The sequence below is a fragment of the Oryctolagus cuniculus genome, chromosome 12 (genome assembly GCF_051225735.1).
Source record: "Oryctolagus cuniculus isolate XC-2025 breed Fujian yellow rabbit chromosome 12, ASM5122573v1, whole genome shotgun sequence".
NCBI lineage: Eukaryota > Metazoa > Chordata > Mammalia > Lagomorpha > Leporidae > Oryctolagus > Oryctolagus cuniculus.
Window position 1 is genome coordinate 81,678,404 of NC_142878.1, and position 25,058 is coordinate 81,703,461.

Below are 25,058 nucleotides of genomic sequence, written 5' to 3' on the forward strand. Positions count from 1 at the left end.
AGCCATGGCGCTGGCCAATTTTCATATAATGAGTCTATCAATCTTCTTATAGTGATTTTGTCTTATTCAAAATGTTTACTTAGGAATCCAAAATACTTTTTAATATTTTCATTTGTGAAATGTCAAACGGTTTATCCATGTTTTAATTGGGGTATACATATATTATTAAACTGACTCATGGGAGCTTTTCATATTCTGAGAGGAAACCTTTTGTCAAATAGATGCATTTTGGACATTTGACTCACAGCCTGTGGCCTGTTTTCCCATTTTCTTAACTGTACCTTTTGAAGTGAAGTTTTTTATTTTGATGAAGTTCAGTTTATAAATTATTTTCGTGCTCTAAGAAATGTTATCTACCCTACAACTACAAAAATTTCTCCTTTTTCCTACAACTTTGTAACATATAAGTCCATTACATACGTATAGTTAATTTTTGTGTGAAGTTTGAAGTGTAGGTAAGGCTCAATTTTTTTTCATATGGTTATCCAACTATTCCAGTAGCATTTGTCAAAAAACTTTTTTTTCTTCCTCTAAATTTCCTTGAGACCATTACAAAAATCAGCTAAACTTAGGAACTTCATTGTCTCCATGGATCCATATGTTTATCCTTAGATCAAGATTACACTACTTTGATTTACTGCAGCTTTGTAATGACTTTTTTTTTTTTTTTAGTTAGGCAGTGAGAGAAAGAGAGAGAAAGGTCTTCTTTTTGCCTTTGGTTCACCATCCAATGGCCGCCGTGGCTGGCGCACTGCATACGGTGCAACGCGCTGATCCGAAGCCGGGAGCCAGGTAGGTGCTTCTCCTGGTCTCCCATGCGGGTGCAGGGCCCAAGCACTTGGGCCACCCTCCACTGCACTCCCTGGCCACAGCAGAGAGCTGGCCTGGAAGAGGGGCAACCGGGAAAGAATCCAGCGCCCCGACCGGGACAGAACCCGGTGTGCCGGCGCTGCAGGCGGAGGATTAGCCTAGTGAGCTGCGGAACCGGTCAATGTAATAACTCTTAAAATCAGGTAGCATAAGTCTTTCAATTTTGTTCTTTTTCAAAAACTGCTTTGATTCTTCTATGTCCTTTAAATTTCACTATAATTTTTAGAAATAGATTTTCAATTAATAGGTAAATCCCCACTAGTTTTTTTAATGCAGAGTACATTACATGATAATTTGTAGAGATGGACATATGGAGTCTTCCAACCATGAATATAGTATATTTCTAATCTTTCTTAATTTACTTATAATCTTAATTCTTCTTGGCAACATTGTGTGGTTTTTTTCTGTACACATTTTGCACATATTTTGTTAAATTTATTCTCAGTATTCTATATTTTTGATGCTATTTTCAAGTAACTTTTTAAAATTTCATGTTCTAAATGTTCACTACCAACGTACAGAATGCAACTGGTTTTTGCATGCTGACTTTGTGTCTTAAGTCTAGGATAAATTTACTTATTAATTCTAGTAATCTTTTTCCAGATACCTTAGGAATGTCCAGATATTCTTTTTTTTTCGGGGGGGGGGGGGGGACAGGTAGAGTTATAGACAGTGAGAGAGAGAGACAGAGCAAAAGGTCTTCCTTCCGTTGGTTCATGCCCCAAATGCCCGCTATGGCCGGTGCACTGTGCCGATCCGAAGCCAGGAGACAGGTGCTTCCTCCTGGTCCATGCAGGTGCAGGGCCCAAGCACTTGGGCCATCCTCCACTGCACTCCCGGGCCACAGCAGAGCTGGACTGGAAGAGGAGCAACCGGGACAGAACCAGTGCCCCAACTGGGACTAGAACCTGGTGTGCCAGCACCGCAGGCAGAGGATTAGCCTAGTGAGCCGCGGCGCCAGCCAAAGATACACTTTTTTTTAAAGTCATTTATTTTATTTGAAAGGAAGAGTTACAGAGAGATAGAGGCAGAGAGAGAGGGAAAGATCTTCCATCCGCTGGTTCACTCCCCCAGATGGCTGCAACAGCTGGAGCTGCACTGATCTGAAGCCAGGAGCTGGGAGCTTCCTCTGGATCTCCCACACCGGTGCAGGGGCCCATCTCCCACTGCCCTCCGAGGCCATAACAGAGAGCTGGACTGGAAGTGGAGCTGTCAGAATTCCAACAACGGCCCATATGGGATGTCTGCACTGCAGGCGGCAGCTTTATCAGCTATGATATAGCACTGGCCCCTAGATACACTCTTTGTTACCTGTGAACAAATGCAGTTTACTTCCTTTACAAACCATAAGCCTTTCACTTCTTTTTCTCGCCTTATTATGCAGAGTAGGACTGTGAGTACAAGGCTGAACAGAAGTTAGCATTGCATCTTTACTTACTTCCTGGTCTCCAGGGAAAAGGATTAAGCCTCAATCCACTATTAGGTATTATGTTAGTTACAGGGTTTTTTATAGAAGCTCTTAACAGTTACAGGAATTTTCTGTCTACTTCTAGTTTGCCAACTGATAGCTGATAAAACATGATAAATGTGATTTCACTAGTCCACTGAAATAACCATGGGAATTTCCTTGTTTTATTATGCTAAGATGTCAGATTAAATTGATTTAAAAAATCAATCTGCAATTTCTGATAAAACTCTATTTAACCATAATGTGTTATATTTTTCATATATTGCTGGAATTCACTTACCACTTTTTTGCCTAAGAAATTTTGCATCAAGGCAGGTATTTGGGGCATTCTTATCCCACATTGGTGTGCCTGGGTTTGAGTCCTAGATTGTCTACTTCCTATTCAGCTAACAAACCACCAGGGAAGCTGCACGTTGTAGTTTAAGAACCTGGATTCCTACCACTTACATGGGAAACCTGAAATAGATTCTAGGCTCCTGGCTTCAGCCTGGCCCAGTCGTGGCTGTTGTGGGCATTCGGGGAATGAACCAGTGGATGGAAAACACCTCTTTGCATCTCTGTCTTTTTCTCTCTGCCACTCTAGTAAAATAAAAATTAATGAATAAAAACTTAAAAAAATAGATGCATCTATATTCATGAAAGATAATGGACTGCAGTTTAGGTTCCTGTAATGTCTTAATCTGGTATGTATATCAAACTGGTCCTATAAAACTGTGCTGTTTTAATTTTTATGAGCTTTATATGATTAGTATTCTTTCTTAATTATATTGGGACTTTTAGTTGATAGAAAATTATTACATATCAATTTAACATTGTCCATACATACTCACAGACTATTATTGCTTGCACTATTATTCTGAATATGGTTCTTTAAAGGAATTTGTTCATTAAATTGGTATTACTGAATTTAATGGCTTTTAAAGTGCTCAAAATATGCACTTAGGGGGTGGCGCTGTGGTGCAGCAGGTTAAAGCCCTGGCCTACAGTGTCAGCATCCAGTCCCAGCTGCTCCACTTCCAATCCAGCTCTCCATGATGGCCTGGGAAAGCAGTAGAAGACAGTCCAAGTGTGTGGGCCCCTGAGCTCAAGTGGGAGATCCGGAAGAAGTTCTTCAGATATGCACAGCTCAGGGCCACTGTGGCCATTTGCGAAGTGAAGCAGAAGAAGGAAGACCTTTCTCAGCCGACGCTGCGGCTCACTAGGCTAATCCTCCACTTTGCGGCGCCGGCACACCGGGTTCTAGTCCCGGTCCAGGTGCCGGATTCTGTCCTGGTTGCCCCTCTTCCAGGCCAGCTCTCTACTGTGGCCAGGGAGTGCAGTGGAGGACGGCCCAAGTGCTTGGGCCCTGCACCCGCATGGGAGACCAGGAGAAGTACCTGGCTCCTGCCATCGGATCAGTGCGGTGCGCTGGCCGCAGCACGGCAGCCGCGGCGGTCATTGGAGGGTGAACCAACGGCAAAGGAAGACCTTTCTCTCTGTCTCTCTCTCTCTCACTGTCCACTCTGTCAAAAAAAAAATTTAAAAAAAAAAAAAGGAAGACCTTTCTGTCTCTTCCTCTATCTGTAACTCTACCTCTCAAATAAATAAATAAATCTTAAAAAAATGCACTTAAAATTATAATGTCTACAGTGTTAAGCCTCCTTAACTTAATAATTCCTTTGTGTTTTTCTTTAGTTCTTGTTCATACTAACTAGAAGTTTATCAATTGCACTGATCTTTCCCACTGATTTTCATCTTTCCCACTGATTTTCTGTGCTTATTTTGTAGATCACTCATATATACTCATATTACCTGTTACTTTATTCTTTCTATTTATTTAGTGTTTAATTTTTACTTCCTAGTCTAGTTGTTTAAAGTGGATGCTTACTGGTTGATTTCTAGATTGTTCTTTTCTAATATGATCACTTAAAGTTTTAAATCCCCCTTTGAGACCACTTTGGCGGAATCTCACAAATTTCACTCTGGCTTTTTTGTTATCATTCTGTTCAAAATGGTTCCAAATCTGAATTATTAATTTTTTTTTTTTGATAGGCAGAGTGGACAGTGAGAGAGAGAGAGAGAGACAGAGAGAAAGGTCTTCCTTTTACCCCTGGTTCACCCTCCAATGGCCGCCGCGGCCAGTGCGCTGCGGCTGGCACACCGCGCTGATCCGATGGCAGGAGCCAGGTACTTCTCCTGGTCTCCCATGCGGGTGCAGGGCCCAAGCACTTGAGCCATCCTCCACTGCACTCCCGGGCCACAGCAGAGAGCTAGCCTGGAAGACGGGCAGCCGGGACAGAATCTGGCGCCCCGACTGGGACTAGAACCTGGGGTGCCAGCGCCACAGGCGGAGGATTAGCCTAGTGAGCTGTGGCGCCGGCCTGTATTATTAATTTCTAAACACATGGGGATTTTTCCATTTTTGTTATGATTTCCAAATTAATTCTCTTTAAATCTAAGTATTTTGTATCATTTCAATCCTTTATCAAGACTTATTTCATGTTTAGCAAATGTTACCCATGCACTTGAAAAGAATGTATATTTCTACCATTGTTGAGTGAAGAATTTCATAAATGTCTATTAGGTCACAGTGCTTGAAAGTGGTATTCAGTGTTGTATATTCTTACTTGCTCTTTCAATCTACCAATTTGTCTACTAAGAAATGAGTGTGGGAGCACGTATTGTGGCACAGCGGGTTAAGCCACTGCTTGGGATGGTTGCATCCCTTATCAGAGAGTCAGTTTGAGTCCTGGCTAGTTTGCTTCTGACCCAGCTTCCTGCTTCCTACTAAAGCAGCTTGGAAGGCAGCAGATGATGGCCCAAGTGCTTGCTTAGGACTCCGCCACCCACATGGGAGATCTAGATGGAGTTCTGGACTCCAGGCTAAAGCCCTGTCCAGCCCTGGCTTTCCTGAGGATGAACCAGGATGATAAGTCCCTCCTTTTATTCAATCTGTCACTCTGCCTTTCAAGTAGGTAGGGAGTAGGGTAAGGAGGAGGGGAGGAACGGGAGGGAAGGAGTGTGACTGGGGATAGGCATTTGCCACAGGGGTTAAGCAGCAGTTTGGGATGCTTGCATTCCGTATCAGTCTGCCTGGGTTCAATTCCTGGACCCTCTCCAGTCCAGCTGCTTGGTAATGCATACTCTGGGAGGTAGCAGATGATGATGGCTCAAATAGTCAAGTCCCTGCCACCTCCATGAGAAACCCAGATTGAGTTCCTAGCTCCTTGCTTTAGCTTGGCCCAGCCCTGGCTGCTGCAAGCACTGGAGGAATGAGTGAACCATAAGATGGAAGATATCTGCTCCCACTGCCCAGCCTCCCTCTCTTTGTCTCTCTTTCATATAAGAAGAATAAGAACATTTTTTATAAAGGAAATGAGTGTGACTTCCAGCTATGCATTGTGATATTTTTCATTTCTCCTATCAGTTTTATCAGTTTTTGCTTCATGCATTACATAATTCTATTAACTGCACTATTAACTAACATTTAGAATCAATATTTCTTCTTGATAAAGTGATACTTTATCATTATGAAATGTCCCTTTTTGTCTCTAGTGATAATTTATAATGAAAATATATTCTTGATATTAATGTGATCATTCTAACATTCTTCTAACTACTGCTTTTATGATATATATGCTTTACTCTCCTTTTACTCTTAAACTGTGTCTTTACATTTAAATTGCCATTTCTGTTAAGACAGACTGGTTCATGCTTCCTTAATCACTCTAACCAACCAAGCTGTTTAATTAATGTGTTTAGGCCACTGCATTTAATGTAATCAGCAATCTGGTTAGATTTAAGCTTACCATCTTGATATTTATTCATCTGTATCATCTGTTCTTTGTTCGTTTCAGTCTATTCCACTTTACACTGGATTAACTGGCTATTTCATTTATCCTTTACCTGTTAACAACACTTCCCCTACTTTTTTTTGGTGGTTGCTCCAGGACATAGGACATTCCTACAAACCTTCTTAAACAGCTTGACAACAAATATTCAGATCTTCAGACTGCATAGTCTGTGTCACAATTACTCAACTCTGCTACTATAATGTAAACAGACTATGCACTGATGAATGAGTGTGGCTGGGTTTGATTACAGCTTTATTTACAGAATGTACCAGTTTGTACACAGACCACAATTCACTGGGCCCTGCCTGAGGGTTTGCAAAATCACATCACATGTGAAATATATAGTATTAAAAATGTTTTTAAAAAGAATATATGTATATGTATACATATATATATATATATATACACATACACAATATACTTCCATTCTTCCCTTTCTTGTCCTTTGTGCTATCATAAATTTTTAGTTCATTACATATTGTTATTAGTTTTAAGTAATTATCTCTTAGAGAAGTTTTTTAAATCCTTTGGTATCCTCTTTCGATCTGAAGATACACCTTTAACATTTTATTACAGTGTACATCTGCTAGAAACAAATTCTCTGTCATTATTTATCTAAAACAATTTTAATTTGCACTCAGTTTTGAAAACTATTTTCAGGGCTGACACTGTGGCATGGTGAGTAAACCTGCTGCCTGCAGTGCCAGAATCCCACAAGGGCAAGAATCCTACAAGGTTCAAGTCCTGGCTGATCCACTTCTGATCCAGCTCTCTACTATGGCCTGGGAAAGCAATAGAATGCGCCTGTGTGGGAGACCCGGAAGAAGCTCTTGGCTTCAGATGGCCCAGCTCCAGCCGTTGCGATCATTTGGAGTGAACCAGTGGATGGAAGATTCCCTCTCTCTCTCTCTGCCTCTCTGTAACTATGCCTTTCAAATAAATAAATAAATCTTTTTTAAAAAAAGGAAAATTATTTTCACAGAGCACAGGATCTTTGCTTGTCAATTTTCCTTCAATACTTTAAGATGCCATTCTGGGCCGGTGCCGCGGCTCACTAGGCTAATCCTCCGCCTAGCGGCGCCGGCACACCAGATTCTAGTCCAGGTCAGGGCGCCGGATTCTGTCCCGGTTGCCCCTCTTCCAGGCCAGCTCTCTCTGTGGCCCGGGAGTGCAGTGGAGGAGTCCTTGGGCCCTGCACCTCATGGGAGACCAGGAGAAGTACCTGGCTCCTGCCATCGGATCAGCGCGGTGAGCCAGCCGCAGCGCACCGGCCACAGCGGCCATTGGAGGGTGAACCAAGGGTAAAAGGAAGACCTTTCTCTCTGTCTGTCTGTCTCTCTCACTGTCCACTCTGCCTGTCCAAAAAAAAAAAAAAAAAAAAAAAAAAAAGATGCCATTCTATATCTCTGGTTTGTCTTGCACAATAAGAAGTGATCAACAACACTTGCTTCCCTGTTAAAAACAAGTAACCTTTTCTCCGGTTACCTTTATGATTTTCTCATTTTCAGTTGTTTCCAGTAACTTAATTATAGTATACCAGCACATGGTTTTGTGTTTATACCACCCACTTGTGTTTCATTGAGCTTCCTGGACACAGATTGAAATTTCTGTTCATATCTGAAATATTTTAAAAGATTTTATTTATTTATTTGATAGGCAGAGTTATAGACAGAGAGAGGGAAAGACAGAGAGAAAGGTCTTTCATACACTGGTTCACTCCCCAAATGGCCATAACAGCTGGTGTTGGGCTGACGTGAAGCCAGTAGCCAGGAGCTTCTTGTAGGTCTCCCACATAGGTGCAGGGGCCCAAGCACTTGGGCCATCCTCTATTGCTTTCTCAGACCATAGCAGAGAGCAGGATTGGAAGAGGAGTAGCTGAGACATGAACCTGTGCCCATATGGGATGCCAGTGCCCAGGTGGAGGCTTAGCCTAGTATGCCACATCGTCAACCCCCATATCTGAAATATTTTGAGGTATTAATTTATAAATACCTTTTTCTATATCTCTTCCACTTCTGGACTCCAATTATCTTCTCTCTCTGTGTGGATCTACCTTTTATTGTTCTTTATTCAAGTTTTTCATATTAACTGCAATAATTGTTTCTAGCATATCCACTTAATTTTTCACATCAGATAATGTACTTTTCAATTCTGGAAGTTTCACTTGGTTCTTTATAATGACTTCTATTCTGTCTTATTTGTGTGCATGACTTTAATTCTACAAACCTATCAATAATATTCGTTTAAAAGTCCTTGTTTGCTAATGCCTGTAATTTCCCAACTCTGTTTTAACTGGAGTGGTTTTTCTCCAAGACTATAAATGAAATTTCAGTTTTTTGTCTTATGGTCATGTTCTCTGAATGTAAAATGTTGTCAATGTTCTATAATATACAGTATCTGGGGACCAGTACTGTGGGTACAACCACCACCTGCAACGCCAGCTCCCATATGGGCACTGGCTAGAGTCCCGGGTGCTCTACTTCCTAACCAGCTCTCTGCTAATGTCCTAGGAAAAGCAGCGGAAGATGACCCAAGTACTTGGGCTTCTACTATCCATGTGGGAGACCCAGAAGAAGCTCCTGGCTTTGGCCAGGCCCAGTCCCAGCTGCAGTAGTCATCTGAGGAATGAACCAGGAGATGGAAGATCTCTCCCTCTCTCGGTACTCTTTTAAATAAATAAATAAATCTTTAAAAAATAAATATACAGTACCTGGATTCAGTGTCCTCCTTTAACAGTGTTACTAAGCTTTTTTTTTTTTTCCTGAGAACAAGCTAATTTATTTGCAAATCACCTTGACTTTACTGAGGCTTGTTTTTCTGCATGGTTAGGGCAGATCTAGAGTGGCCCTTACTTGAAGGCTAAGTTGGCTATTCCTATTATGCCTTGGGATCTATACCAACTGTAATTTCTGGTATTCACCTAGTTCATAAACTCTCCAGTATGTTTTCTTTATCTGAGAGTTTTCTAGTATAATCTCATCCTATGCAGGCACAGCTTACATTTCAAAGATCTCACCCCTGCACTGCCTGTTTTCCCATGTTTGTTTCTTATACTGCATTTTCTTCAGTTTTCTAGTAATTTATTGCATGAGGTCTAGAGGAATACCAATTACTCCAGCAAAGTTGAAAAGAGAAATTTTCAAAGGTTTCATGTTAGATGTTTAATAATAATCCACCTGATGGGGCCAGCACTGTGGTATAGCAGGTAAAGCTGCCTGCAGTGCTGGCATCCCATATGGGCGCCAGTTCGAGTCCCGGCTGCTCCACTTCCAATCCGACTCTCTGCTTTGGCCTGGGAAAGCAGTAGAAGATGGCCCAATCCCTTGGGCCCCTGTACCTGTGTGGGAGACCTGGAAGAAGCTCATGGCTCCTGGCTTTGGATCAGCACAGCTCCAGCCGTTGCAGCCATTTGAGGAGTGAACCAGCAGATGGAAGACCTTTCGCTCTGCCTCTCCTCTATGTAACTCTGACTTTCAAATAAATAAATAAACCTTTTTTAAAAAATTCCACTTGGTAAATTTAATGATAGAGATCCAACTTCAGTTTTTTTCCAAATGAATAAGCATTTTTCCTGGCTCCATTTCTTCATGGACCCTACTTTGCCTAATGTGAGATTACATCTCTACCATATAACAAAGTTTCATACATGAATAGATCTATTCATAAGCACCCAATATTATTCCTTTAAAATAATCCCTGTGCTAACAATATCACACTACTAATTAATAATAAGTCTCAATACCTTCTAGAAAATTCCTTCTTTTTTGCTCACCATCTTTAAATGGGCCCTCCTTCTTCCTAGTCCTTACTTTTCTGGATAAGATTTTAGAGATCTATGAAGTACTGTGAATAATCCTGTTGTAACTTGTATTGGTTTTGCATTGAATCTACAAATCAATATGGAGAGAATTAATAGGATGTTTGTAAGATGAAGTATTATTTTGCATTAACATGGTATATTTTTCCATTTATTTAAAATCAACTTTTTTAGTATTTCTTAGAAAGTTTCCTGATTTCCTGATATAGGTCTTAATAACTTTTGTTACATTTATTCTGCAACATGTGATACATTTATCAATCATGTCGTCTCTTTCTTTATATTTCTGGCAGAACACTGTTGATATTCATAAATGCAGCCTACTCCTGTATGTTAATGCTACATCAAACTACTCTGTTAGACTTTTCTATCATGTCTAGCAATCTATAGTCTCATCCGCTATATCCACATTGTCAATCCCTAGTACAAGCCACTATTATTTCTCAACTTAGTTACTTTTAACTAGATTCCCAGATTATAGACCTGGACTCTATCCCCAAGTTAAAAATTCTTTACTAATCTTTCTGTTTCTTTGCTCTTTGTATATATTGTTCTTCCTGCGTGGAATATTCCTCCCATCTTCCCATGGCTAAACTAATTTGCTTTTTTTACTTTCTGATAATTACCTTCAAATACTTTCAAGGCTAGGATAGCTATTCTTTTCTTGTATGAAGAGTATGACCCTATGCTCAATTTTCTTCTACCTCTTCCTATCCTTTATTGTTTTTTGTGTCTCCAATTACTCAATAAAATTTTTGAGAACAAGTCTTCATCTTTATTTTCACATACAAGGGGACTTCAAAGAATCCATGAAAATTTTGCATAGAATTCCATTTTTACACAAATTTTATGACATCCCTTCATATTCCTAGAACCTACCATTCAGTTACATATGATAGAAGATCAATACATACACGTTTAATGAATGTAGGAATAAAAGTCTCAATTAATACTCAAAAATACATCTGAAACAGACTATCCCATTTTGCATGTTAAGAAACAGATCTGAATACAAATTTGAATAATTCAAAAACATTTCCATACTCTACCACTTTTAGAAAGGGTTTCCAAAATATATGAAAAACATTTTATCATAAAAGAAAAATGCTTTCTCATTTTAAAGTCATTTTTAATATTTTAATGATTTAATTTATTAACTTTGGAGGCAGAGTTATAGAGAGAGAGAGGAAAAGACAGAGAGAAAGGTGTTCCATCCACTGGTTCACTCCCCAAATGGCTGCAATGGCTAAAGCTAGACCGATCCAAAGTCAAGAGCTTCTCTGGGTCTTCCATATTGGTGAAGGGGCCCAAGCAGTTGGGCCACCTTCTACTGCTTTCCCATAAGCAGTATGCCATAAGCATAGAAAGAGCAGGATTGGAAGAGGAGCAGCTGGACTACAAACTGGCACCCATTTGGGATGCCAGCTCCGCAGAAGGACGCTTAGCCTACTATGCCACAGCACCTGCTGTGAATTTGTTTTGAATAACTACAACCCGTCACCTATGATTTAAAGAGGCCAAAAATAAGAAGAAAAGACAAATGGAAGAAGAAAAAAAAAACCTCTTGCAATTAAAATGCCAAAAACCACTGAGATTTATATTTGGGTGAATAACCATTTTGGTTTTTCCAAAGACATAGAACTTTCATCATTAAAACAGGGAACGCTGAAGAACATTATAGCAAGTTGGTAACCCTAATTTTTTTTAACATTAATGCAAATACTTACATTTATATAAAACACAAGTTCAGATTCAATTTTTTTTATTTTATGATGAAAAATTAAAGGCAGAATATAATTTTAGACATGTAATAATATTTTGCAAGTTACACATACTTGCATTCAAATCTTAGCTCCCCCTCTCTATTATTGAAAAGTTTCCTGGACTCTTTGAACATAAAAATGTACATATATATTTTACCAAAGTAGTATAAATCTTACAGAAATTCTAAAACATACATTTTTGCCCAAGTTCATTTCCATATCTTAAATGTAAGCCAGTGCTATAATCTTTACCTGTGTTACTTCCTCTACACCAGTCATCTGGTACTTCTTCATTCTTTCAAATACTGAATGATCTGCACAGCCCCCCTGAGGACCGTATTTATGTGGATAGTCTAGAGAACAAAGAAGAAATATCGTTACTGTTACACATTTAAATAGAATCAATTATCTTATAAATGATAAATTAACTCATAATTAATGAAAGTCATATGTTTATTGAACACTGAACAGAAAGGCATTATTGCTATGCATGTTCATTTTAAAAGCTGGCCAGTTCCTAACTTCTCTCTCAATAAAAATCACTGCTCTCTAGCTTTTAGTCATATCAATGATTTGTGAATTATGAAAAATGGCAATAATCACTCGTTATCCTGCATTTAACTTTCTCATCCTTTCCCACTTTTAAGATATAAAGCATCTTAAAACTGTAATTTACATCATTCTATAATTTATAACTTCCTCTTTGGACACATTAAGTTTCCTATCCTACCAATGTACAAAGCCCCCTCAACCTGAACTACAGGCAGAACAATATAATATTTGGCTTGAATTCCTTGCATGAATACCAAATGGTCTCAAGGAAAAGTGGACTAGAAATATTTTACATTGCTTGGTAAAAACAGCTTGAGAGGCCCGCACTGTGGCGTAGGGGGTAAAGCCCCATATGAGCACTGATTCGAGACCGGGCTTGCTTCTCTTCCGATCCAGTTCTCTGTTATGGCCTGGGAAAACAGTAGAAGATAGCCCAAGTACTTGGGCCCCTGTACCCGCGTGGGAGACCCAGAAGTTCCTGGCTCCTGGCTTTGGACTGGCACAGCCATCTGGGGAGTGAACCAGTGGATAAAAGGCCTCTCTCTACCTCTCTCTGGCTCTCTGTAACTCTTCCTTTCAAATAAATAAATAAATCTTTATAAAAAATTTAAAAAAGAGCTTGAGTTTATTTACTGTATAATTCAAGTGAAGCTTTACAAACATAGTCACTTTTATCATTTTATTTTCCTTTTGTAATTAAACCATGATTAATTTACCCTTAATTAAATTGGTTCTGCTTCCAGATAACTGTCTAATTTAGTCATGTATAAGTTTATCCTACTCTGTCAAAGTTCCATATATTCCTTTCTTGTTAAGGTTCTTCCTAGTTCATGAGCATATGAGAGAGTCTTCAAAAATATTCACGGAAGATGCATATCATAAAAAAATGCATGGATTTCAATGTTTGCCCCAAAATTAAATTCCCCCTAACTTACAACAGGTCTGAAAAAGATCTAGTCTGAGGAACTAAGAATAAAACATCAGTTTCAAAAGAGCCTCTGGCCAGAGCCGCGGCTCATTAGGCTAATCTTCCACCTGCAGTGCTGGCACACCAGGTTCTAGTCCCGGTTGGGGCACCGGATTCTTTCCTGGTTGCTCCTCTTCCAGTCCAGCTCTCTGCTGTAGCCCAGGAAGGCAATGGAGGATGGTCCAGGTCCTTGGGCCCTACACCCACATGGGAGACCAGGAGGAAGCACCTGGCTCTTGGCTTCAGATCAGCGCAGCACGTTGGCCACAATGTACCAGCCGTAGCGGCCCCTTGGAGGGTGAACCAACAGAAAAAGGAAGACCTTTCTCTCTGTCTTTCTCTCTCTCACTGTCTAACTCTGCCTGTCAAAAAAATAAATAAATAAATAAAAATAAAAAATAAAAAAAAAAAGAGCCATGCTGTTGCATAGTGGGCTAAGCCTCTGCCTGCGACGTCAGCATCCCATATGGGTGCAGGTTCGAGTCCTGGCTGCTCCACTTCTGATCCAGCTCTCTGTTATGACCTGAGAAAGCAGTAGAAGATGGCCCTAGTGCTTGGGCCCATGCACCTGCTATGGGAGACCCGGAAGAAGTTCCTGGCTTCAGATGGGCTCAGCTCGACCCATTGTGGCTATTTGGGGAGTGAACCTTCTCCCTCTCTGTAACGCTACCTCTCAAATAAATAAATAAATTCATATTAAAAAAAAAAAAAAAGAACCCCTATCAGAGCAACAAATTCTGATAAAACTGAAGCAACATGGGGCAAGCATTGTTAAGCCACTGCCTGCAATATTGGCATCCTGTGAGACCACTGGTTTGCATCCCAGCTGTTCCACTTCCCCATCCAGCTCTCTGCTAATGCACCTGGGAAAGCAGCAGAAGATGGCCCAAGTGGTTGGGACTCTTTCACCCACAGGGGAAACCCTGATCAAGTTCTGGGCTTTTGGCTTCAGGCCAGCCCAGCTCTGGCTGTTGTGGCCATTTGGGAAGTGAACCAATAGATGAAAGCACACCTGCTTGTTTACTTGCTCTCTCCCTCTCCAGCTCCTTTCTGTAACTGCCTTTAAAATAAATAAATGAATCTTCAAAAGAAAAAAAAAAATGAAGTGCAAGTATCTAATAAATGGTACAGCTTTGGGGCCGGCTGGCCTGAAGCGCCAGCATCCCATATGGGCGCCGGTTCAAGTCCCAGCTGCTCCACTTCCCATCCAGCTCTCTGTTATGGCCTGGGAAAGCAGCAGAAAATGGCTCAAGTCCTTGGGCCCCTGCACCTGCGTGGGAGTCCTGGAAGAAACTCCTGGCTCCTGGCTTCGGATCAGCGCAGCTCCGGCTGTTGCAGCCAATTGGGGAGTGAACCATCAGATGGAAGAACTCTCTCTCTCTCTCTCTCTCTCTCTCTCTGCCTCTCCTCTCTCTGTGTAACTCTAATTTGCAAATAAATAAAAAATAAATAAATTTAAAAAAGAAAATCTGTTGTTAAAAAAATAAAATAAATGGTACAGCTTTGCTGGGAAAATGATGAAATCACTCATAATTTATGACGTTTGCATGGTCAATAACCCAAAGAAATCACCAGTTTACAAATGGAATTTTAAAAAAAGGATGTGATGTGATATTGAAGATAAAGTCCATGGCAGCTGATCATACATCAACTTATATAGCAAAAATTAATCTTGTTCATGCTAATTGAAGAGGATCAACAATTAACAACAGAAATAATAGCCAATACCACAAACATCCCAAGTGGTTCAGTTTACACAATTCTGATCAAAAAGTAAAGTTAAGGAAACTTTCTGCTCAATGGATGCCAAAACTGATGTGTCCATATCAGTTGCAGACAAGAAAGGCTTTCAATGGAATTTCCCCCAAAAATTATTTATTTATTTATTTGAAAGGCAAAGTTTTAGAGTGAGAGAGACAAAGAAAAAGATCTTCCATCCACTGGTTTATTCACCAAATGGCTGCCTTTGCCAGTGCTGGGTCGAAGCCAGGAGCCCCTTCCAGGTCTCCCATATGGGTGCAGGGGCTCAACCACTTGGGCCATCTTCTGCTCCTTCTCCAGGCACATCAGTAGGGAGCTGGATCAGAAGTGGAACAGCTGGACTCGAACTGGCACGCACATGGGATGCTGGGTTGCAGGTGGCAGCTTTACCCACTATACCACAACACTTGCCCTAAAATTTGATGAGGCTTTTGTTTAAAAATTAAGTTTATATTTTGATGTTTATCTTTTTATTCCATTTTCCACAAACTTTTTTGTACTCCTTCATATTTTCTAATCTACTAAGCATAATTAAAGAAACTGACAAAATAAAATATCAAGACTTGTGAATGAGAGGCAGCAGTCAAAATCCCTAAGTGCTTACAGGTAGCTAGGAAATATAATTTTAAACACTACAAGTAGTTTCTTAAGAAAATCCAGAATCTGAAGTGGACACTAGTTAACTATTTCATTGGAAATGCTTGTTAAATATTACACTTCAAATCTAAACCAGAAGGAACTGACTTAACAGTTGTGATTTAAACTAAATTAGTATTCATCAGAGGTCAAGACTTTTAACAGCAGTAAAATTCAAGCAATATATGTTAAAGGAATGACAAATTAAGTTATCGTTTTTGCAAACCCACATGTATAAAGTGATTTAGGCAATATCATCAATGGATGCTAAAGCCACTGGATCAAAGTTGTGAAAGAGGAAGATATTCATAACCTCAGAAAGCATCACCACACAGAGTACTTATTATTTGCAAGGGGAAAAGGTACCTACATATACACACATATACATATATATACATATATATACACACACTGATTTTCATTTCATTAACCAAGTGACCAAGCTCAATGCTACCAATAACAAAATAACCTGATATTTTGTGCCTGCCCCCATGTTATGATTCAGTAAAGACTGTCCAGCTTCACCTAATGCGGTATTCTTGCCAAATAAGTTAATGTAATCTAATGAATAAGCAACCATGCATACTGAGAATAAAGGACAAATTCTGTATGTCACTGACCTACATACAAGGGAAAAAAGGCAATGTCATCTAAAAAAGAAAAAATCGAGAACTGAGGGTTGGGGAGCCTGGTAAAAAACACACTATAAGAGATAAATGGACTGGCACATGGTTAAGAAACCACTCAGGATACCCACATCCCATATTGAAATGCCGGTTCAAGTCCCAGCTACTCCACTTCCAATCCAGTTCACTGCTAACATGCCTGGGAAACAGTGGATGATAGCCCAAGTACTTGTGCCCCTGCCACCCATGTGGGAGATTTGGATACGGTCATGCCTCCTGGTTTAAGCCTGGCCCAACCTCACCTGCTGGAGACATTTGGGGAGTAAATCAGTACAAGCAAGATTGATATCTTTCTTTTTCTCTTTCTTCTCCACTACCTGTCACTCTGCCTTTCAAATAAACATTTAAAAAATAAGAGACAAATGAATGGGGGAAAAGGTATTTTTAGGATAACGAAGAAATTGTAAAGATTTTATAGATTTTTGTAGATTATATTGAATGATATTTCTGAATTAATAATCATTATTTAGGACTGAAATAATATAGCTATATAAAAATGTATGGATGAGATTAATTTTTATAATTCATAAATTTCATAAAGCTTCATGATGTCTGTAACTTACTTTCATCTAGTTCCCCCAAAAGGTATATGAGGAATGGGAGGGAGCAAAAATATTAAAAATTGGAAATTCTAGGGGAGGAATATTCATGTTCATTTTATAATTTTTTTAAAGATTTATTTATTTATTTGAAAGCCAGGGGCCAGCGTCATGGCACATTAGGTTAATCCTCCGCCTGCAGCACCGGCATCCCATATGGGCGCCAGTTCTGGTCCCGGTTGCTCCTCTTCTGGTCCAGCTCTCTGCTGTGGCCTAGGAAGGTGGTGGAGGATGGCCTGGGTGGTTGGGCCCCTGCACCCATGTGGGAGACCAGGAGGGGGCACCTGGCTCCTGGCTTCGGATCTGCACAACTCCATCTGTTGTGGCCATTCTGGGAGTGAACCAACAGAGGGAAGACCTGTCTCTCTGTCTCTCTCACTGTCTATAATTCTACCTGTCAAATAAATAAATAAAAATCTTTAAAAAAAAAAAAAAAAAGAAAGAAAGAAAGAAAGGCAGAGTTACAGAGAAGGCGAGAAACAGAAAGAGATCTTCCATCCACTGGTTCTCTCCCTAAAGGGCCACAATGGCTGGGGCTAAGTCAGGCTAAACTCAGGAGCCTGATACTCTACCCAGATCTCCCTTGTGAGTGGCAGGGACCCACTGCTTTCCCAGGTACATTAGCAGGGTCAGGTTCAGAAGTGTAGCAGCCAGGACCCAAACCACTCAGATTGGATGCCAGCATCACAGGTGCCACAATGCGGGCCCCATTTTATGAATCTTTACACTATTTTGTTGATTTGAAATTTTCAAAATAAAGTGAAGACTATAAGACTGCAACATCTGTAAAACAGGTTCAAATTATTTTGAAGTACAAACCTAAAATTACTGAAGTGCTGAGCAAAGAAAAAGCTTATATTTACTGTTTTGCCATTTCAAAGGTTGGCTTTGGGAAACTGAAAATACAGTTATCATCCAACATATATTTAACACAATTCTGCCATAAAGCCTGGAAAGTTTCACTATGTAATATGCCAAGATTTTTCAATTCTCACCCTTTTTAGTAGATTAGGGTATAAGTACCACAATGCCACCTTCTGCTACAAATTTTAATCTGAAAATGTTAAATGAGTCTTGGCCATATTCATAATAGACCCTGGCTTCCCCGGATCACCAACTGATGAAGTTTCTCCATACTAAGAATAGTCATTTCAAGTAAAAGCAGATACGCATAGGAATACTCACAGACAAGGGTACACCCATGAGCACACATACACTAAAGCTCCTTATTCAGTGCCTAATTCAAAATGCACTTGGAATTTTGATAGTGGTTTTCACTATTTTATACAGCCAAGTTTATAGTTTGATATAATCACCTTGTGTTATTTTGCCCCGATACTGGAAAGGCTAATCTGCACGACCTAAAAATGCAGCATGTTTCTTTGGCTAGTTTTCGCTTAAATCATGGATAAGAAAATGGTTTATCTATTTTTTATAAAACAACAACAGTTACGATAATGAGCCCTGCCACTGACTCAGGCAATGACTCGGCAAATAAATAGAAAATGCTCTCAGAATACTGATACACAAAATAATTTACCAGAGAAAAGAGATCAATTTACATATTTTCCAAAATTTTAATTCCCGTTCCAGTGTGATAAGCAACTACATTATGATTCCATTAGTATGTTATGTTCTTAAGTTTTCCTCTACCATTCTGACTTAAATTTAGATTTCCTAGAATAGATTTAATATTTAAGTTAATAAGAATCTATTTTAATGTTTACCTTACTAAGTTCAATGAAAAAAATTAACATTTGTTGCAAATCTACAGAACTAAATTATATATTCCAAGAGCCATTTTTAACTATAGTTCTAATTTATCATTTTCCTAAAGCATCTCAATAATCTCCATACCCAAAACTCTCTCTTACAGACATGAGCAGACACAAGAGCCTGTAAAGACAACCCTACTTCCAAATGTAAAAAAAAGCTTAACCCGTGATTAAATCAATTATGCGTGACTAGTTTTTGGATATGCATTCATTAAATGTCTAGCATAGCTGGTTTCCCATACCTTGTATCTCACAAACACTTAAAAAAGAAAAAAGTATATGCCGGCACAGGGGTTGTTCAGAATAATCTATTTACCAAAATATGTACTTTCCCCATGGCCCCTCATACGAGAATGACCAGTTAAGCAATGTTAATGGGCACAATCGGGTAGTCACTGATCTAACAAGTTCCTCATAATCCAGAGCACAAATCGAGATGTATTTCCCAGCCTCCCTTCCAAGTTAGCTCTGACACATATAAGCACGGTCTAGCTGCTAGGATGTTGGAAAGTGAGGGTAGTGTCTAGCCAGGACCCTCCACCATCCTTCCCCTTTTGAGTGGCTGACAGAAGACAACCCAGGAGCAGAATAAAAAAGGCAGAAAGTAAAATACCCTTGATTCCTGAATCCCCTCTTGAAGAAAAGCTGCCTAATAAGGAGTACTAAATGGTAAGAAATGAGTTCTTAATGTTACTTTGCCAATGAATCTGCAAACTGTTTGGTATTACAATTGATATTACCTTAATTCATGGTGAAAATTCATGATGAGGAGAGTAAAAAAAAAAACATTCTGTATCTGACCATCAACAGCATTTGGCAAGTTTTTCCTATTACAATACCAAAATAATCTTGGCACAGTATATCAGAATTACTTTAATGGTATTCGTATTTATTGTCTTCTTTTCTGACTGCTTTCTTTAATAAATAACCAGTTCTGGGGCTGGTGCTCTGGCATAGCAGGTAAGGCTGCCGCCTGCAGTGCCAGCATCCCATATGGTCACCGGTTCGAGTCCCGGCTGCTCCACTTCCGATCCAGCTGTGCTATGGCCTGAGAAAGCAGAAGATGGCCCACGTCCTTGGACCCCTGAACCCACATGGGAGACCTGGAAGAAGCTCCTAGCTCCTGGCTTTGGATCAGCTCAGCTCTGGCCATTGCATCCAATTGGGAGTAAACCAGCAGATGGAAGATTCTCTCTCTCTCTCTCCCTCCCTCTCCTCTCTCTGTGTAACTCTGACTTTCAAATAAATAAATCTTAAAAATAAATAAATAAATAAATAAATAACCAGTTCTCAATCTTTCAGAGATAATGACTTTTGCCAAAAAGTTATCAGTACTTTCTTATTATTTACAGTAAAGACCCAAAGCAAAGCACTCTGATGTGGTGCCCAACTGGTATCTCTCTCAATCACTTCACCAAAGCACCAAATGCCTACCCCTGAATACCAGGCTACTTCTTGTTGTTGTTTTTCTTCTCCTCTTCTATTTAAAATAATTAGCATTATTTTTACAATTTTGCTATGCTGTGTATTTCATCCTCACATCATTTCAAGTTCTGGAAGTATGAAATTATGTAAATACTTTTAGGTACTTCTAATTTGTTTTGTGCATTGTCTTGCAAATCTCACTACTCAAAAGTGCATTATTTCAATGTTGATTTTGTATATAAATACTGTGTGTTTATAACAACATTGGTATGTCCTCAATGAGACAAAAGATGCCCACTGGTACATCTGCATGTGAGACAGATAAAATTTCTCAAGGTCTAGGCTGTTGGGACAACTGCATGTGTGATGGTAGCCCATTCTAATTTTTGACTGATCTTATCAAAGGCCTAAGAAACAGAATACTTGACTTCAGTTATAAAGCTCAGAGCATGCAATTAATCAATCATAGTCATAGACATTTTTTCATTTTAAAAAAATTTATTTACTTGCAAGGCGAGAGAGAACGAATCTTCTATCTGCTGGTTCTCTCCCCAGACATCCTCAACAGCCAGGGCTGAGCCAGGGCAAAGCCATAATGCCCAACTGTACAGTGTTCTTTTTGATATTTTTTAAATGAATATGGTTTGTTCACAACTGTTTTACCCAACTGTCATCACTATACCGGAGTGTTTATACATGGAAAAATATGTTTTTATTGCCTTTTTTACTTTGTAGATCGGCTTATGAAGTGTTCTGCCATGTTTTGATACATTTCTCAAAAAATTTCCTTTTCAAGTGTAAATAAATGTATTTTTAAAAACTTTTAATTTTTTTCTAGAATTTTTTCAGAAATTTTTATCCTTCAAGATTTTTGACCTTTTGGATTTCACACTTTTAAAGATTTTCCAAGTTTCAGTGTTTCAACATTCAGGATTACAGCCCAGGTCACTAACCACAGAGAGTCAATATGTTTAGTCTTATTAATTTGGGGGGCTTTTTATATTTTACTGGGGTACTAGGGACACTTGATTCTGTATAAGTCCCATATGCACATTCTTTTGGTTTCCCTTTTAGCAAAACATTAAATACAATGAAAGTATGGTTGTTTAAGATGACAATTTTTATTCTTTTCTTATATTTCCTAATACTCAGTTAAATGACATGCACATGAAATTGTTCAGGTATGTGGAAGCTATAAGATTCTCTCTTCTAGAAACAATTCATAGCAACCTTTTTGGGTCCATGTAGAAGCAAACTCAAAATACATACCATAGTATACTCTAAATGAAGATAAATCCCAATTTCTGTCATGATCAGATCACTATAAACGTTCTTTCTTAAATTTAAATAAAATCAAGTGTAGCAACTGACTTATCTTTAAGTACATTAGTGAACTAAATTATACACGGAAGCAAAAAGCATTGTTTTGACATATTCATTATGTGGTGGACTATAACTAGGTTGCTAATGAGCCTTACAGCCTACTGCTTCCTAAAACTGAAAATCTTATAGTCAGTAATTACTCCTTGAAAAAACTGTCTGAAAATGTTAAAAGTATTTATTTATCTAAGTAGGCATAATACTGAATCTGGGTAACACAGAGTCTAAACACTTTTATCTTAAGGAATTATTACTATACTGTGAGTATCACTCCATTAGATAACCTTCCCCCCCACTCCACCAACCCGCTGCCTTCTTTGCAATTTGTGGTTTGGGGGTTTCCACTTGTAGAATTTTGATCTCTGGGATTTTAATCGTTTGGGAATGTAATTTTGAGATTTTAGACCTTAGGGATTATCGTTTGGAATTTCAACATTCAGGATGATGATGTTCAGGATTTTATCTTTAAAGAGTGATCTGCGGCCAGCGCGCAGTTCAATAGGCTAATCTTCTGCCTGCGGCGCCGGCACACCGGGTTCTAGTCCCGGTCGGGGCACTGGATTCTGTCCCAGTTGCCCCTCTTCCAGGCTAGCTCTCTGCTGTGGCCCGGGAGTGCAGTGGAGGATGGCCCGAGTGCTTGGGCCCTGCACCCCATGGGAGACCAGGAGAAGCACCTGGCTCCTGCCTTTGGATCAGCGCAGTGCGCCAGCCGCAGCGCACTGACCTCAGCGGCATTGGAGGGTGAACCAACGGCAAAGGAAGACCTTTCTGTCTCTCTTTCTCACTGTCCACTCGGCCTGTCAAAAAAAAAGGGGGGGGGGAATCTGCACAGTTGTCAAAACATTGACATGGATGCTGGATTTTTGAGCATTAAGATTAAGGTTTTTATGGGCAGGCTTTTGGCACTTGGATAATGTGACCGAGACATGACCTGGACACCCATATCCGACCCTGTTGTGCCTAGGATTGGGTCCCTACTCTTCCCAAATCTAGTTTTCCTACTCTGGGAGGCAGCAGGTAATGGCTCAAGTACTTAGGTAACTACCACTGACAACTGACACATGAATTGGGTTCTTGGCTCCTGGCTTCAGTCTGGCCCAGCCCTAGATGTTGCAGGCATTTGGGGAGTAAACCAGCAGGTGGGAGAGAACTGGCAGATGAAAGATACCTCCCTCATCTGTCTCAGTCTTTTTCTGCCCTTCAAATAAATAAATAAATGACTTTTTAAAATCCTATTTTTTATAAGAAGATTCCCGAATTGTCTAATTGGTATCTCCTCATCTACCATCCAGCAGACTGTCACTCTACACAGTGAAAGACCCTAAATATACGAATAAAACTGCCCACTCCTATCTCAGCCCATGTAGATTACATTTGGTTATAATCAAGAGTATCTACCTTCATAAAATCACCTTCTCATGTCCATCATCTGGTGAGGGTCAAGAGAATCCTTCTGTAGCATTCTTTACCTCCAATAGAAATCAACAGGGGGCCAGCACTGTGGTGAAGCAGGTAAAGCCTCCACCTGCAACACCAGCATCCCATATGGGTACCAGTTCAAGACCCGGTTGCTGGGTTTCTGATCCATCTCCCTGCTAATGTGCCGGCAATGCAGCAGAAGACAGTCCAAATCCTTGGGCCCCTGCACCCACGTGGGAGACTCGGAAGAAGCTTCAGGCTTCTGGCTTTGGCCTGGCTCAGTCCAGGCCATTGTGGTCATCTGAGGAGTAAACCAGCAGATGGAAGATTCTCTCATTTTCTCTCTATGTCTCTTTTTCTCCCTGTTTTCCTCTCTCCCTCTCTCTCCTCTCTGTAACACTGTCTTTCAAAAATAAATCTTAAAAAAAAAAAAAAAAAGAATCAAACAAAACCCAAAAACTCTTCCTCTTCTTGAAAAGACATTCTCCCAACCCTCATTTCACTAAATACAGCTATCCTAGCCCTTTCTGCCTCGAGACTATCAGAATTATTCTCATAATGGCCAAGTTTTATTTTGTCTTTTAAAGATTTATTTATTTATTTATTTATTTATTTATTTATTTATTTGAAAGGCAGAATTACATAGAGGCAGAGTAAGAGGAACAGAGAGAAAGGGAGAGGGAGAGAGAGATTGGTCTTCGATCCACTAGTTCACTCCCTAGATGGCCACAATGGCTAGAACTGTGCCAATCCAAAGCCAGGAGCCAAGAGCTTCCTCCAGGTCTCCCATATGGGTGCAGGGGCCCAAGGACTTGGGCCATCTTCCACTGCTGTCCCAGGCTATAGCTCAGAACTAGATTGAAAGTGGAACAGCTGTGAACCAAACCAGCACGCATATGGGATGCCGGCACTGCAGGCGGCAGCCTTACCCACTACACCACAGCGCCAGCCCAGGCCCAGTTTTTCAGTCATGAAACTATATTACTGACTGCCCCAACTTATTACAAACATCTGCTACTCCCCATGCCACTATTTCTATATCCTTATTTTTAGATCCTGACTCACTGTCTCTCTGAAAGCACCTCATCATAATTCTTAGTGATTCCAACATTCATATTGATGATCCTTCTGATGTACTCAGACCTTTTTTCCAATGATCTTTTCCTACTTCAGCTCATGATTTCCATGATTATACTTTTGAAACTGTCATTACTGACAACTCAAATCCTTTCATAATATCAACTTCCAGTATCCTACTTGCCACCACTTACCTTTTCTGCATATTCCTTCTAGACTCCAACAGTTGCTCAACAGAACTAAGATCCTGAAGTTCTCCAATGTTATGACCTGGTTCTTTGTCTATCACTAGATATTCTTCTCCTCCTTTTTTAGTTAAAAATACCATTGTCAATTATTTTTTTTTTAAGATTTTTTATTTGAAAGGCAGAGTTACAGAGAGAACAGGAGAGACAGAGAGAGATCTTCCATCCACTGGTTCACTCCTCAAATGGCCACAATCAAGGCTGGGCCAGGCCAAAGTCAAGAGCCCAGAGCTTCTTCCAGATCTCCCATGTAGATGCAAGGGCCCAAGCACTCGGGACATCTGCTGTTGCTTTTCCCAGGCCATCAGCAGGGATCTGGATTGGAAGTGGAGCAGCTGGGATTTGAATCAGTACCCATATGGGACATGCTTAACCTACTATGCTGGCTCTGGTGATGATGATAATGATGATGAAAATGACAACAACTCCACTGCATTCACCTTCAACAATCTAGTCCTAACCCGTATTAATTCTCAAGCAAATCTTACTAAAATTCAAGTCTTTTCTTACACCCCTGCAGCTAAACTGTGCTAAATAAAAACTGGGAAGGATGACTTCTCATTCAAGTTATTATCTGTAACATCAAGTAGTTCATTAATGTGGACTGGCAGCTGTTTTTCCAGAGTTCATTCCCAATTTTACTCACTTAGTTAATATCAGACAATCCCATAAAACTGACCACGCAAGCTGAAACTATGCAAAGCAATCTTAATACTCAGTGGGAGAGGTGGACTACAATTGTTTTGTGACCTTTTAAATCTTTTGCCAAAACATTAAAATATTCT

The 25,058-nt window shown here is 39.9% G+C and overlaps 1 protein-coding gene across 2 annotated transcripts in view; it reads right to left on the reverse strand.

Moving 5' to 3' along the window:
- The window catches only part of ADAM10 (ADAM metallopeptidase domain 10), a 155,444-nt gene that overhangs the window by 57,710 nt on the left and 72,676 nt on the right, over window positions 1-25,058 (reverse strand). For both annotated transcript variants that reach the window (XM_051821954.3, XM_089310446.1), the window contains exon 5: window positions 12,004-12,104. In XM_051821954.3, coding sequence (XP_051677914.1) covers window positions 12,004-12,104 — 101 coding nt within the window. The remainder of the gene's footprint in view (window positions 1-12,003; window positions 12,105-25,058) is intronic.